We start from the raw sequence: 16,594 nt of genomic DNA, 5'->3' as shown, positions 1-16,594 counted from the left end.
CAGCAAAGCTCAATTTCAGCAAACCGCACTCTCCCTTTCACTTGTTCAAACTTTGCTTAGCGAAAAATGACCATGAAGGATGAAGTTTGCAGGAGAGGGACGTCGGTGTCGTCGCAAAGCAAGGTCGCATTCTCGCAGGAATGAGATGATGGTATGGTGGTGTCCCAGCGCAAAGCGTGATCCTCTCCGCGTGAGCTCGGCCGTCCAGCTGGTCTTACCTGTTGGTCCGTCGGTGGGCCGTGCGTCGGCCTGTAAGCCCTCGGGCTTGCGGCCAAACTAGTGACTCGCTTCCTGCTCCAGCCGACTCAGACAGCATCGATCGAGCCTACCAGCCGTCCTGGTTGACTTGCGACACATGGATCTGCACCATCAGGTGGTCATCAGGTTGCGTCCGGAGCACGTGTCCACAGTCCGGTTGGGTCCTAGAGGCACTGGTAGTCGGCGTGCGCGCGTGCGGTTCGCGGGTCAGTTGGGGCACTCTTCACCGCTTCATGCCAACACACCGAACTGAACGTAGCTGACGTCAGACGTGAGCGGCGTCTACTATCGAGCACGGGCGGCGATCTTCGGCCACGAGGGTGCTCACCACCGGGACGCAAGCGCTGGACGGGGCGCAAGCGCCTACACGGGGATGCACACACGTACACCTGGATGAGGAGACTCCGTCAAACGCGGACGGGGGAATTGGACGTCGGCGGCGGCGGAGACGGCTCGGGCTTAGGAGTGGGTAAGGGATGGAGGTCGAAGTAGCCCGTGGTAGGTCAGGGGAGAAACGCTACCCGGGAGAAGATTGCACAAACCAGTTGATTTGGGGGTGATAACGACACGGTTTATACAAAACCGATGACAAAAGTGTATTCTAGAACGCATTTGCGGGCGGAAAGTGGGTCTCTATCGCCCTGGATAGAATTAGCTATTTACGTTACTTGTCCGGAAAAGCTCACTCTGTATTAATTATGCACATTTCTTGCCTAGGCAAGTTCCAGAAGGAACAATATAGGAGTCGTGGAACCCTGGAAGTCCAACAAAAAACTTTTCGTACGTGTGAAACCTTTTTCCTCAACCATCTATTTTACATTTATGGTCACCCACGAACAAAATTTGGAAACGATTCGAACAGAAAGCGCCATGTTATAATCTGTCCATTAGTCTATTAGTATCTTCTTTTTAGCATTTGGTTGAAGTTTTTCATCTTTAAAAATCAATATCTCAATTATTTACGGAAATTTCAGAACGCGGTTTTCACCACTGTTTTCTGTTTACAAAACGCTAAAGGGACATGAGAAACATTGTCGACTTTTTGTCAGAAATGAAATAGAGTAAAATGAAACTTGTGTCGAAGAAGCTAATTTTTCATTTCCGACAAAAAAATATTGTACTTTTCTAAGAAGGTCTTTGCGACCCTTCTAGGATCTAGAAGATTTCCATCCTCTACGTCTGGTGAAATTAATGGTGTCGACACTAGAATCATCTAAATAAAGTCGCTGAACTCCTTCGGAATATAATGCCAGTATAAGGGTTGAGGGTGTAGACACCCACTGATTCTTAGCATCTTCGTTGATAATTTATGGCAAATTTTTCAAATAATAGTACACATACAAAACGCTAAACAAAATTTGGCTAATTATCCCAAACGCCACATAAATTTTATAAAATAACATATTCCTATACTAGTGGTCTATGAATCCGCCTTCATTTTTTACCCTAGGTATCCAAATTTTCACAAAAAAAATCCAAGTTGCATCATCACATTTTATGCCAGTTTCAGAGCACTAACGTATGGTGAACTGCGTAGCCGATCTATTAAAAATATTAAATTAACTGTTTGTATTGACTCATGGGTCAGTTTTTATATTGATCAAATCAACAAATACTAGACTCGTCCACCCGCCCCCTATTTTCCCAGAGGATATGTCATTTGTGGAAATAAGTCTTATCCGAGCAAGTGCTAGTCCCGCCCACCCGCCCATATTTTCTCACAGGATAACCCTCTAGGATAGTTTTAGCAAGTACTACCCTCTGAGAAAATAAAGGGCGTGTGGGCGGGGCTAGTAATTGCTAACATAAGTCTTATTTTTGCAAATGACATCCTCTGAGAAAATAGGGGGCGGGTGGGCGGGGAGAGTACTTGGTAAGGTAAGACTGATTTTGGCAAATGACATACCCCCTAAGAAAGGAAAGGGTGGGTGGGCGGGGTTAGTACTTGCTAAGATAAGACTTATTTTGGCAAATGACATATCCTCTGGGAAAATAGGGGGCGGGTGGGCGGGCCTAGTATTTATTAAGATAAAACTGATTTTTACCCTATTAATCTTGTAAAAACTTGTGAAATTTAAAGGTGTTGTCTGTGTTGATTTTTATTACACAGATAATCTCTAAACTACCAGACCGATTGTTGTCAAATTTTGTATATATGTTACAGCTAATATCCGAAATCCGTTATTATGCATAATAACTAGACATTTTAGGAATTATGCGTAATAACTAAACTTATCAGTTATTATGCATAATAACCGGAAACTTTAGGAATTATGCGTAATAACTGAAATTTTCAATTATTATGCATAATAACGGAAACGTTTAGGTAATATTGATAATAACTAACAGAGGAACAGGAATTATGCATAATATTTTCCAAAAAGCTACCCACCCTGCCTCGCTTTCCCCTACATATCACATGTACAGTTGATTTAAAAAAAAGGGACAAATGACAGTTATATAAACGTCATATTCCCATTGCTTTTCATTGATCAATAAGAACCTAAATTGCTCATCTTGTCCCGTTTTTTTGAAATCAGCTGGACATGTTATATGCCAGTGCCGAAGCCTTTGAAAATGGTAAAAAGTGAAAAAAAAATTAGAACAAGATGATACCCATTGGAAAAGGAAGAAAATATAACAAAAATAAAGGGAAAAATAATTTACGGGCGATCTGAGGTCCGGAAGGCGCAGAGGGTAGAAAACGGTTTATCGCGATTTCCGGCAAAACTACAAGTCCTATCGCAAAAAGTTAAATGGCAAAGTTGTAGGTAATAAAAAGATCTACAACTTTTGTATTTACATTTTCTTTATATAACCTCAAAATTTATGTTAAAATGCAAATAACCGACTTTTTGGTTTTTTATTTTTATCTGCCACAAAAAAATTTTTTTTAACGAAATTTGGTGAAAACTTACCACCTATTTATGTCCCAAATTCACTGTAATTTTTTTTTATTCAAAATATTTATTTTTCCCTTATTTTGATTTAATATCGAAAAACCACCCTAATTTTGAATCGAAAATTCTCACGTCAAAATATTTGCTTTTTTAAAAAATCGGTGTGCTTTTTGTTCGCTGAAATCTACTTTCTGAAGGTGTAAAAAAAATTATACATTACTATGGCAAATTTTCACAGCAAATGCAAAAAAACGAAAAAACTCGAATTCAAAAATTTGTTTTTTAATTATTATGTAAAATTTGGAGCTATTTATTAAAATGTACACGTTAATTACTCGAAAAACGTAATATTCCATGTTACATTTATAAATTAAAAAATTTCAAATCGAAATATACTACTATAGTTAACAACCAAATAAGTTAATACACTTAATACTCACTTTATAAGACATCTACAATATTTTGTTAAAGTTGTAGGATAATTTTTAAATTATATGCATAGGTGCCTATTTATTGCTATTTTAAGATAACTTACATACCTGAATGGCCTATGGAAAATTTTAGCCCATCAGAAGAATGAACAACATCGTCTATATAAATTAATACACGTGCAGGCTGAGTTACTTGAAGAGAATCGTGACGAATTGACTTATTTAAAAGAAACTTTTGGAATCTACAGTCACAAGGATTTTCCTGTAAACAAGCAGAAGAATGCTGACATAATTAAGATCTCGATAGAAACTGCCAGAGATACTAATAAAACTGTCATAGTTGTAGGTCAAGATATTTTGGTCCTTTTGATTGAATTCAAATAATTATGACATTTATTTTCTCAAACCAGGTTCTGGAAATGTAAAAGATCTATTTTTCACGTCCAATAGTTTCAAATATGAATCTTTCAAAAATATTGTTGCATTTCTGTATTGTTTTTCTGGTTGCGATACATCTGGGTTTGCCGGAAAAGGAAAGAAAAACATCGTAAATTCATTGTTTTCTAATATATAAAATTCTCGTCTCACAGTGTGTGTAACCAAACTCTTCCGAAACGGTTTGACTGATTTTTATGAAATGTTCTGTCTATATTCGGTAGGTCTGAGAATAAGTCGTAAACTATTTTTTATACCCCTAGGTGATAAGGGTGGCCCACCCAAAAAATGTTTTTTTATTTTTCGGACAAAATTTGTTATTTTTATTTTTTTAAGATTTGGCTTCAAAAAATACATATAACCCTTAAATTTTCACCCTTCTACCACCAACCCCCATTATGTAGTAACGATATTAGTATCTTTACATTCATCCACAGATACGCAAGGCAGGGTTCAAGATGGCTGTTGAATATAATCATTGTCGTACGATAATTTTTTATGTATAATTTATAATTTAATTTAATTACAATTTATTTATTTATTTTGATTTAATTTTTTGTTTAACTACTAAAATATTCACTGGGTCTGCTAGTCAGACGATAAAAATTTGTCAAATTTGGCCAATATTTTTTATAAAAAACATGCAAACAAAGAAGATATCGCAAAAACATGGATTACAATTAATCAAATATATTTATAAATGTAAAAATGACAATCTAACACTGAATCAATTAAAATTTCGAAAATTAAATTGGCAAGAATTAAATCATCTTTCATATTGACAAATCTCCCACCAAGAGAAGGCGTTTGTTTCATGGATTTTAAATTTTTGAGTTTATCAGTGTAACATGGAATCTTACTTTTTTCGAGTAATTAAAGTGTAAATTTTAATAAACAACTCAAAATTTTACATGATAAAAAAAATTCGAATTCGAGTTTTTCGTTTTTTTGGATTTCCTGTGAAAATTTGCCAGAGTAATGTATATTTTTTTTACACCATCAGAAAGTAGAAATCTCAACGAACAAAAAGCACACAGATTTTTTTAAAAAAGCAAACATTTTGACGTGAGAATTTTCGATTGAAAATTAGGGTGGTTTTTCGATATTAAATCAAAATAAGGGAGAAAAATAAATATTTTGAATCAAAAAAATTACAGTGATTTTGGGACATAAATAGGTAAGTTTTCACCAAATTTCGTGAAAAAACTTTTTTGTGGGAGATAAAAATAAAAAACCAAAAACTCGGTTATTTGCATTTTTCACATAAATTTTGAGGTTATTTAAAAAAAGTACAAAAGTTGTAGATCCTTTTATTGCTTAACATTTAACTTTTTTCGATAGGACTTGTAGTTTTGCCGGAAATCGTGATAAAACGTTTTCTACCCTTAAAAGCTCACACTCTTCCACTTCCCAACCTCAGATCGCCCGTAAATTATTTTTCCTTTTATTTTTGTTATATTTTCTTCCTTTTCCAATGGGTATCATCCTGTTCTAAATTTTTTTGTTCTCAAAAATTATCGGCCCTGGCCTATTAGGCAATGATGAATGTTTCAGGTATTATGCATAATTCCTGTTCCTCTGTTAGTTATTATCAATATTACCTAAACGTTTCCGTTATTGTGCATAATAACTGAAAAATTCAGTTATTACGCATAATTCCTAATGTTTCCAGTTATTATGCATAATAACTGACAAGTTTAGTTATTATGCATAATAACGTATTTCGGATATTAGCTGTAACATATACATATATTAGGAACATCGTGTAGATGATAAAACGCTAACCAAAATTTGTCTGATCATCCCTACCAACGATAATATGACGTCAAATCCAACTTTTACAACAGTAAATGTTATTTAAACTTTATAAATATATATTCCTCCACTTATACGTTACGAATACGTAAATTTGTGGCATAGGAATCCATATTTTTGTAAAAAAATCCAAATTATGGAAAAACGTTTTAAAGTTTATAAACCCCCTAAAAACTGATGACGTCATCTCAAAATTTTCTTTCCATTTATATTTTTACTTCCCTAACTGAATCAATCGGGTCACTGGCTATTTTCTCGATGGGTCATGACCTTTAGAGTACGAAAAATAGATTTCCCGTTTCCGTCTGTCTGTCCGCCTGTCTGTGTGTCAGTCCGCCGTCCGTGTCAATTTTATTTAAACCTATAATCTCCGAAACTACCGGGCCAATTGTTGTCAAATTTTATACGTATATCATGTATGCCATGTAGGTGATAAAACACTAACCAAACTTTGTCTAATCATCCCCGCCAACAATGTAATGACGTCATCTCAAAATCGTACACATTTATACTTGATTTTGTGTTCAAATCCCAAATTTAAAAGCGTATATGATTTTTTTATTTAATAGCAATAATTCCAAACGTCACTTCCAGCTGAAATCCCATTATTCATCTCCTCAAAAACTGCCATCGCGACCCATTTAAGCCCAAAATGGCGCTCCAAAATTTACCATAATTTTAGTATGAAATGCGTGAACATTTCCATGAAACTCATTCTCCACGCGTATCGCACGAGCACTCCATGTATCCATCCCAATGTACCCGTCATGCATCACTTCCCGAATTTAAAGCAAAGCAATAAATTTATCATAAACACAAAACAGCACAATTTCGGTGATAAATTAGCTAAACACCGTCCAGCAAGTAATAACTCCCTAGCATAACCCGAATAAAATTCCCACCAGAGGCTGTTATTCATCCAAGTCCGATTAAATTGCGTAAGTGTGGGTCGGCGTACAAGGGAGGCATCTTCTTAATTGCATCGAAGGGGATGCTTTAGTGGCAACGTCGAAAATCCACCCTTTCTTTTGAAGCCACCCTCCGCTGGAGCCGGGCCTGCTCATTTGCATAACCCGTTTCTAAATAGCACATGTGATTTTAATATGCCGGTTCCCAACATCAAAAGCTATTATCTTAAATGCTTTATGTCTTTTATAATGAATTCGCACAGTTTTCGCTGTGTGCCTCGACAATAAACATCCCACCATAAACAAACACGAAATTATTAAGATAAGGAATTATCCGCAGATTAACCTTCTTGGAAGTTTACGCCCAACTACTAAATTCTTATAACTGTGCCGGCTTAAATTTTCGGCAGGATTACGCTGGCACTCATCAATTATTCCTCGTCTAGTCGACGTACGTATTACGTTTTTTACTTCCCGAGCGAAATATAAGGGAAGTATTGTAATTAGATGAGCCTGAGGATGCCTAATTTCGTGTTCTGTGTAGCCTATAGATTTTTTAAACTTTCAAAAAAGCGGTTTCAGCCGGAACGTAATTACCACGCAGGTATCCATAAAACCAAACCAACATCACACATAAATTGGAGATCAAACATTCCCCGAATTGGGAGCTACCGATATTATTTTGGCAGTTATAGCACTGGAGCTGAGGCATTTTATCGGTTTAAAGGGTGCCAGAATGGCTTGTTTAAATCGAATGATAACAGTTGTTACGTTCGTTTTGAAAAAGAAAATACTACGCTGGGTTTTAATTTGCAATAATTCTTTCTAAACTCGCCAATAACTCGTTGCTTTTTATGGACGGTAGTTCGGAGCGTACCAGTTCGTAGGCTTGCTGAGATAAATTTACACGCAAATTCCGAGTTTAGCAATAAGTGCTTTTTTGGTTCAGTAATTTTATTCGGTTTTATTAATGGATAATTATTGCTATATCTAACGCACCTCATTACCGTGGAATTAACGTAGTGGAAATAAATGCTCGGGATATTCACTTTACAGTGTATAATGAAAGTGCGCTAATTGCTTAAAAAGACGCCCGTCTAAAACTAAAAATAAATGTAAATTTAGCAACTGCTCACGAAAGGGTTGGTAAAACGATACTTTTTGTCACAAGTGTGGTAAAGCTAATTAATTCGTGTGGCGAATTATGATATATATCTAAGTAAAACAAATTGTTTTTAAATATCATTTAAAATTTCAATGCCTTCAAAGTGCCGAGAAGAATTTAGTTATGTTGGAGATTAATTTTTTTAAAAGTAGTTAAATCGCCACATTTTTTAAATTATATGAGTTTACTGGCATTTAACGTCACTATTTTTGTTACAACTTAGAATGAAGTTTATTTGGTTCGAATATCAGAGATTGTACAAATATTATCGTATAATAAGAATTGACCATATTTAAAACATTCAGCAGTCATTTTAAAAAATTAAAATTAACACGGACCATTATGACTTCCCTGTGGAACGCCCGATATACTCTAAATTTAACCATATTGTAAAAGCGTTGATTGTTACCTATTTCATTAGCCAGATAAAATCATTGTATGTTTAACTTCAATTGTTTATGTTTATATACTGAAAGGATGCGACGATTAAGCACCTATCAAGCAAGAGTTTATTGATTTTGTCTCCTCAAAACAGAAAAGATGACTAAAATTATTACCTAAGGTACAATGGAGCAAAACGTTCTGAATGACAAGTAGCAGTTATTATGATAATTACTTCCAGAGCGTAAGCTAAGGAAGTACTGTAATCTAGTCCATCGAGCGACCTTCCACTTTCCTATTTTCTCGATGTGTCATGACCCCAAGACTACGAAAAAATGGGTCACATTTATAAATTATGAATAAAAACAAAACCAATAAAAGAAGAATCCATTAAAGCACAGCAACTAAAGACTAAAGGTGGTTAAAATTTCTGCCTTGTTAATTTTTTTTGTTAAGTTTAATTCTTAAGTCTGTTTATAAGAAAGCTCGTAATGTTTCCAAATTTTGATCATTTTTTGTAGAACTCAGTCATCAGTACTTGCTAAGATAAAACTGATTTTGGCAAACGACATATCCTCTATGAAAAAAGAGGGTGGGTGGGCGGGGCTAATATCTGTCAAGATAAGACTGATTTGGCAGATGGGATACCCTCAATGCAAACAGAGGGTGGGTGGGCGGGGCTAGTACCTGCTAAGAAAGACTGATTTTGGCAAATGAGATCATAAAACACCGAGGACCTAAAATTAACTGCAAACATTTTAAATGTAGGGTTTTGGCAACTTAATATTAATAAATTAAAAGTAATAAAAAATTGTCAAACCTCGGAGATTATATTTATAAGTGACAATTATTATAACTCGGCTCTGATCGACTGAATTATGACAATTTACATTTGACAGTTGTCTGTGATTGACATTGGCTGCACAAAATATTGACAGTAAGATCATCAACACCAATACATAAGACGTCTAGCCTTAAATTTCAGTCGTTGATGCAGCGGCAGCAAAAAATTTTTGCGGCCTAGGCAGAAATTTGTTTTTCTGCCAAGGCACTGAAATAGGATTTGGTACCGATCAATTGAGGTATACAAAGTCCCGCGTTTCTGACGTTTGAAGGAAAAATATATTGGGTGGAAAGAACTAACTGTATTTAGATTTTTTATTTTTTGTTGTTTTGAATTGTTGGTATTTCACTCTTTTTAATTCGTCATTTTCCCATTTTTTTATTTTTGACATTTTTGAGAATTTCCAATATTTCGATTTCACGGTTTTTTCATTTTTCAATTTTCTAATTTTTCGATTTCAACCTTCGACATTCCAGTTTTGAGATTTTTTAGTTTTTGATTTTTAAATTCTACATACATATTTCCATTTTTCGATTTTACGATTTTTTTTTTGAGGTTTCGATTTCCCGACAACAATTTTTAAATATACCCAAATTTTACGATTTTTCGACTTTTCGTTTTTTTCGTTTTCTTGATTTTTCAAGTTATCGATTTCTTAATGGATGTTTTAATTCTTCTGTAATTTTTCGACTTTTAGACTTAGATTTTTCGATTTTTTTTTTTTGTAAGATAAAACTGATTTTTGCAAATGACATACGCTGTAAGAAAGGAGAGGGTGGGAGGGCGGGGCTAGTACCTGCTACGATAAGAGTAATTTTGGCAGATGACATACTTTCTAAAAAAAGAGAGGGTGGGTGGGCGGGGCTAGTACCTGCTAAGATAAGAGTGGTTTTGGCGAATGATGTATCCTTTAAGAAATTTAATTATATTATTATAAGAAAAGACACTAGAGGCTCCAAAGGACTTTCAAATTCTTTACAAACAGGAATACCTAGAACCTCAGATTGTTTTAAATTTTACGGATTTTTTTAATATTTTTCCCAGACTCACCAGTTGATTATTAAGAGCGTTGCGGAGAGTTAATCCGTCATTTTCCAAATACCCGGTATACGACGACTTAAAAAAAATGAGTGAATCAGAAATATTTTATTGAATAAAACAAGAACTCCAAAATCGAATGCTTTGAAATCACTTTTGATTCAAAATATACCTGACCTCATCTCAAAACTTTTGCCGTATAAATGTCTAAAATGGCAAGATTTAATGACTATATTTTACATTGTACTCATATTTTTTAGAACTGCTTATCATAAGATGACTAAAAAAATTGATGAACCAGTCAATTTTATTATTATTAATACATATTACACTGCGCATATCAATATCCAAAAATGGTGATAATTTTGTAAAGGAAAAACTGTTGTGTTTCATTAATAAATAAACTAAAAAAAAAATTAAAGAGACGTAGATTGTTATTCAAAGAAAACTACACATCCCGAGAAAAAACGTAAAAAATAAGCCCCACCCACACACCCCAATCTCAATTGTGATAAATTCTTCATTCGTCGTCAGACCTAGGGGCGAAGGTTAATTGTAAAATCGACACTCCTCTACAAAAATTTGCCATTTTAAATATGTTTTAAGCACCTTGCCGTAAACAGAGGACTACGTATATTCAGAAAAAAAAACAAAATATAAGCTCCGCCCATCCGCTCTATCTCAATTGTGATGTTTTTTTTATTCGTCGGGTGAGCCGCGGGGCGGAGCTTAATTGCAAAATACTTGTTTCTCTACAAGAAACTACCATGTGAAACATGGGTGGGTGGGCGGGGCTAGTACCTGTTAAAATAAGATCGATTTTGGCAAATGATATATCCGCTAAAAAAATAGAGGGCTGGTGGGTGGGGCAAGTACCTGTTAAAATAAGAATGCTGTGGCAAATAACCTACTCTCTAAAAAATGAAGAGTAGAGAGTATATTATTTGACAAGATCAGTTTTATCTTGGCAAGGGTATGCCATTTGGTAATATCAGTTTTATCATAGCAAGTACTAGCCCCTATCACCCACTCTCTGTTTTCTTAGAGAGTAGGTTATTTGCCTTTTTTTTAAGGGTATGTTATTTGGCAATATCAACCGTATCTTGGCAACACTATCATTACATTGTGAAAATTTAAAAGCCCAGAGTAAATAAATAAAGCGGATTCATAAACCACAAGTATAGAAATGTATTATTTTGTAAAATTTATATGGTGTCTATTAAAAAGAAAAATCAGGGAACAACATCAAATTGTTGGTGGATATGATTCGCCAAATTCTGGTTAGCGTACATACAAAATTTCACAACAATCAATCCAGCAGTTTCGAAGATAATCGATAATAAAAATCGACACAAACAGACGACAGACGAAAGAAACGCCAGGCCTACTTTTTCGTACTATTAGCGCAACGATATAACCACTACGCTATTCGAGGCTGTTATTGCAGTTTTTCTTATATTGTTATAAAAGTGTGTTATACAATTTCGATTTTTACAAAAATCTAGATATCTATGGTAAAAGAAAATCACGACGGATTCATAAACCACAAGTACAGGATGTTATTTTATAAAATTTAAATAGCATTTATTACGCAAAATTTTGTGGTGACGTTATCAATTTGTTGGTGGGGATGATTAGACCAATACATCGAAAATATGACAAAAATGGGGCCGAGTTTTGGAGATTATCTATCTAATAAAAATCGATAAAGACCATACACAGACAGATGGAAATCGGAGACCTATATTTTCATTATCTCAAGGGTCATGACACGTCGAGAAAACATGAAAGTAGTCAGATGAACCCTACTACTATACTTCCGTAATTTGCGGTCGGGAAGTAAAAATGGTTCCTTTAATTTTTCCAAAAAGGCAAAATCAGTTTTAGTAATTCATTTAGAGAGCGGATTTCTAGGTTTAATGCTTTTTGTGAAAAATGTAAACACTTCAAAACATTTTTATACCTGTAACTATGATACAATTTGGAGTCATTTGACACATTTTTTTATGCTTATTTGCTTTTTTCAATTTTATGCATATTAAAACTTGTATGCTTATTTAATGCATTTTTTGACGAATATGAGTTTTAATGCATATTTTGTTCAAATGCCGGCCTTGTCGGGATGACAAATATTTGTTAGTTAGACGTATCGTATCGTATGCATTTTACCTGGACTTGACCATTGAAGTACACTTACTCAAGACCCTTTCTGTGAATAGGTTCCGGTTGTTTGGGTAATAAAATTTTATTATAGGATTGGAAAAATACTCCATAGGTTTAATGACTAAATCGTTACTTCCGTTGATAATGAATTAAAGCTTTTAACCAGATGTTCTTTTTCGGCATTTTGCGGCAAGACCGTTGAAGATTTTCTAGAAAAAAGGATTATTGTACCCAACTACCTACCTTAAAATTTTTCTAATGGAAACTTTTAAGTAAATGAACCGTTTATTTCATAACCATCAGTCTATCGCATCTGTCGTAGTACAGTGTTATACGTGGTTCTCCCTTGTTACATGTTGAGTTCTTTTTCGTAATATTACTAATATTTTAAAAGAATGCCGAAAGTAAAATCGACGCCGGATGAGTGGATAAAGGATTTTCCAGAATTAAAATTAGAAAACAACAAAATATTCTGCAGAGCTTGTATGAAAACCGTAAGCCCACTAATTTTTTTTTTTATCCATTTTCCTTTGTTAATCCTGTACATGTACATTGTTTTAGATTCAAAGTGATAAAAAATATAACGTGACGCAACATGTCAGAACGACTCTTCATGTAGAAAGGAAGAAAATATTTGAAATTTCTAAAATTAAACAGCAGACTATACATGAATCTGTTGCATCTACTTCCACAAAATATGAGCAGTTTCAGTTTAATTTCGATTTATGTAAAATGATGATCCAGTCTAATATACCTTTAAAAAAATTGGAGAAAGGCCCTCTTCAAGAATTCCTTGAAAAACACTGCAATCGACATATTCCGGTTGAAAGTACTCTCCGAAAAAATTATGTAGGCCCAGTGTTTCAGCAAGTTTACAACGAAATTAAACACCGCATTGGAGATAATTATTTATGGTTCGCTGTCGATGAAACAACCGATAGTTGTGGAAGATACGTGGCAAGTTTAATTGTTGAAATCTTAAATGAAAATTTCCCTAGTCGAGGGTATGTAGTAAGTTTGAAAATGTTGGACAAAACAAATGGCAATACGATTACCAGATTTGTAAATGACAGTCTTACGTCACTATTTTTGCCAATAAAATTTTATTGATGATCTTGGATGCAGCTCGTTATATGCTGAAAGCAGGAAATAATCTAAAAATATTGTACCCCAATTTAATTCACTCTACTTGCATTGCCCACGGTTTAAACAGAGTGGCTGAAGGAATACGTTTGCAGTTTCCGACTGTTAATAAATTAGTGACAAATGGTAAAAAAATTTTTGTTAAAGCCCCACTAAGAGTGCAACATTTTAAGGAAAAATTTCCAAACATACCATTGCCCCCAGAGCCGATTATAACGAGGTGGGGAACATGGTTACAAGCCACAGTTTATTATGACAAATATATCAAAGAATTTGAGGAAGTAGTTACGGAGTTTAGCGAAGATTCTTCTCAATCGATTAAAGATTGCATAAATATTTTGGAAAACAAAGATTTGCGACAAGATCTAGCTTTTCTAAGAAGCAATTATCAATTCGTATGTGAGGTAATAGAAAAGTTAGAAAAACCCAACATGTTGTTGGTAGATGCCATAAACTTAGTGAAAGAATTTAAGCAACAAGCAAACGCAGTAAGGGGTGATATTGGTACTAGAGTATCTCAAAAACTTGACGAAGTGTTAAATAAAAATGCAGGTTTCGGTGTTCTTTCCGACGTTGCTCGTGTTTTACAAGGCCAGAAGGTGGAAAATTTGGAGTTAGATTCAACATTAGTTGCAAAATTCAAATTTGCGCCAACGAGTGTGGATGTTGAACGCACATTCTCCAATTTTAAACACATTTTAAATGATCGGCGAAAAAATTTTACAGTCGACAACTTGGAACATATTACAATCATAAATTGTTTTAAAGAAAACAGAAATACGCGTGTAAAATATAAAGTCTAGGATTATTGTAATAATATTTTATCCAAAGTTCTAAGAAGTGTTCTTTGATTTGTAATATGATTATGTTTTTAATGCTTTTTTGCTTAAAATAAAACTTATTGAAAATGTTGTGCTTATTTAAGCGCTTATTCTTAATTTTTTTGTGCTTATAAATCCGCTCTCTATTCATCATATTTGATCTCGACTGACTAAAGTTCTTCAAAATTACTCTTAAATAAACGAAATAAAGTTTACTTAGATTTAGAGGCACCATAACATTGGTAATAAATAATCAGATTCACGCTGTGTATTTTTTCCCACTTTTCTCCGGTTAGCAAGCGTTACCCCACGCAGCATAAAACATGAGCAAACAGGAAACGTGGTGTCAACTTTTCTTTTCCATGTTTTTTCACACTACTATAATTACTCACTGATAAATGATAAATTGTATTGATCAGTGATGTTTTCTATACATATACATGAGCGCATATTTTTCTGTCACAGTATTTCTGTTTCAAGACATCTTTGTTTCGGTTTTGTCCAAATTCCAAGTGAAAAAACTCGGAAAATCCGCCAACGCACTTGCCTAGTATTTCCGCTCAAGAGGGTTCCCTTGCCGCAACATCCTCGAATAATCCTCCGCATGACTCATCCCAGCATCCCTCCCGCCCTCCTCCACCACACATCCTTGCGTACCTTTATGCATTCCGGTGTACTTATCCTTGAGCACCGTGAACTCGTATATCTTCCCGAACTCCTCGAACATCGGCCTCAGGTCGTCCTCCTCCAGGTGCCTCGGTATCTGTCCGACAAACAGTTTGATGACGTCCCTGCTGGCGTTCGCCTGTCCACTTCCAGAGTGCATTGTCGGTGAGGTCGGGATCAGCATTCTCCACCCTTCAACCCTCGCACGCACTCCGGTATCGATCAGTCCGACCAGACAAATACGCAGACTGTATTTTTCTCTCGGTCCACTTAATTCGTCTCCCGAAAATACACCCACAACGGCTTTATTGCTAATAACTTATCGAGATCACTTACAAACTACATAAACTGTCACTACGGCGCGGTTATAACTCGGTCCGAAGAATTGAACACAATCGATTGGTGGTAGCAGTCTTTACGTTTCGTTAAACCTAATTGAAGCAGGAGGAGTATTGCACAGAAACAGTCCTAACCTAACGACCACAAGAGGACTTCACCTTCACAACACTAAACCAACACTGTCCGCCAGTAGCGTGTCCCCTAGGTCTTTGTGCAGTTGCATCGTAGGCATAGCCAATCTGAATCCACCCTTACCCAATAAAGAGGTGTAGGGTAGGACCCCTTGTACAGCTGACTCATACTCTACGCGTAATTCCCGCCAGCGCTGCTTGATGGAAAAGCCGGCTTCCACCACCACAGGGATCGGCGTTATTGCGTCAAGGGATGATGCAAAGTGCACGGGCGACGGGGTTCAAGGTAAAGGACGGCACCTGAAGATCCGATGACCTACTCTCCGCAACACGCCTTCGGAAATTTATTAGCTGAATAGATTTCTCGGGTAGCCCCAGTTTGAACAAATGCCACTTCCTGTACAGGGCTATAATTTATGTGTCGCACTCCGTTTAATTTGTATGTTCTAATAATCAGGAAATTTTGTTAGTATAATGATAATAATCTTTATAGCAGTGATAACGTAACGCGTAAATTTCTGCTATGCGTAAGAAAGTTCACAAAGTTTTTCACCATTTCTCGACAGAATGTTATTGGGCACCACTTCACATGGATTATAGTCACGGAACAATATAAAATTATTACCGCATCAATGATGATTATTTTTGGCGATAAAGATGTTCCTTTACTAGCCAGGACACCCTATAGCGTGTCCCCTAATTATATCGGTCTATTGTTTGGTGACATAAAAGGAATACTTTGCTGAATTATGTGTTAAGTTGTTTGAATTTTAGAACCATTGTGATGTTATTATTTTATTTTTGTAGAGTTCGTTCATTATTTCGTCTCTTGCGTCCATTTTTTCATTCATTGTCTTGTTTCTTGCGTCCATCTTTTCGCGATATTTGAGCTCTCGTCTCGGCAGGCATAAGTTCGTCCGAATTTTTGTCCAATCTGCCCGAAAATCGTCTTAAAACAAATTAACTAATTAATCCTGAATCCCACTTCTGACACCAGTGTTACGATTTATAGGAATTAAATCGACAATTTATTTTTTTCATTTTTCGATTTAAAGCTTTTCTTTCGATTTGTCGCCTTCTCGTTTGTGGCACAACATCGACTTACCCACAATAATGTTCAGAACGTTTTGCTGCATTTTAGCTTAATTAAAAATTT

At 35.4% G+C, this 16,594-nt stretch overlaps 1 protein-coding gene across 2 annotated transcripts in view; it reads right to left on the bottom strand.

Annotated features, from left to right (window-relative positions):
* Bru3 (bruno 3) overlaps positions 1–15,206 on the bottom strand; it is a 388,759-nt gene extending 373,553 nt beyond the window's left edge. Inside the window, exon 1 of one of the 2 annotated variants that reach the window (XM_064050301.1) lies at positions 14,960–15,206. In XM_064050301.1, coding sequence (XP_063906371.1) covers positions 14,960–15,152 — 193 coding nt within the window. In that variant the 5' untranslated portion in view covers positions 15,153–15,206. Of the gene's footprint in view, positions 1–218; positions 536–14,959 lie in introns of those variants that run through there. The other variant, XM_064050304.1, reaches the window with a different exon arrangement.
* Positions 15,207–16,594: the final 1,388 nt, after the last annotated feature.

This window comes from Zophobas morio, unplaced genomic scaffold (genome assembly GCF_036711695.1).
Source record: "Zophobas morio isolate AGI-343-1 ecotype UQ-CSIRO unplaced genomic scaffold, CSIRO_AGI_Zmor_V1 ptg000008l, whole genome shotgun sequence".
In the NCBI taxonomy this organism is placed as follows: domain Eukaryota; kingdom Metazoa; phylum Arthropoda; class Insecta; order Coleoptera; family Tenebrionidae; genus Zophobas; species Zophobas morio.
The sequence above is the reverse complement of the archived record's forward strand: the minus strand, read 5'-3'. Positions and strand labels throughout refer to the sequence as shown.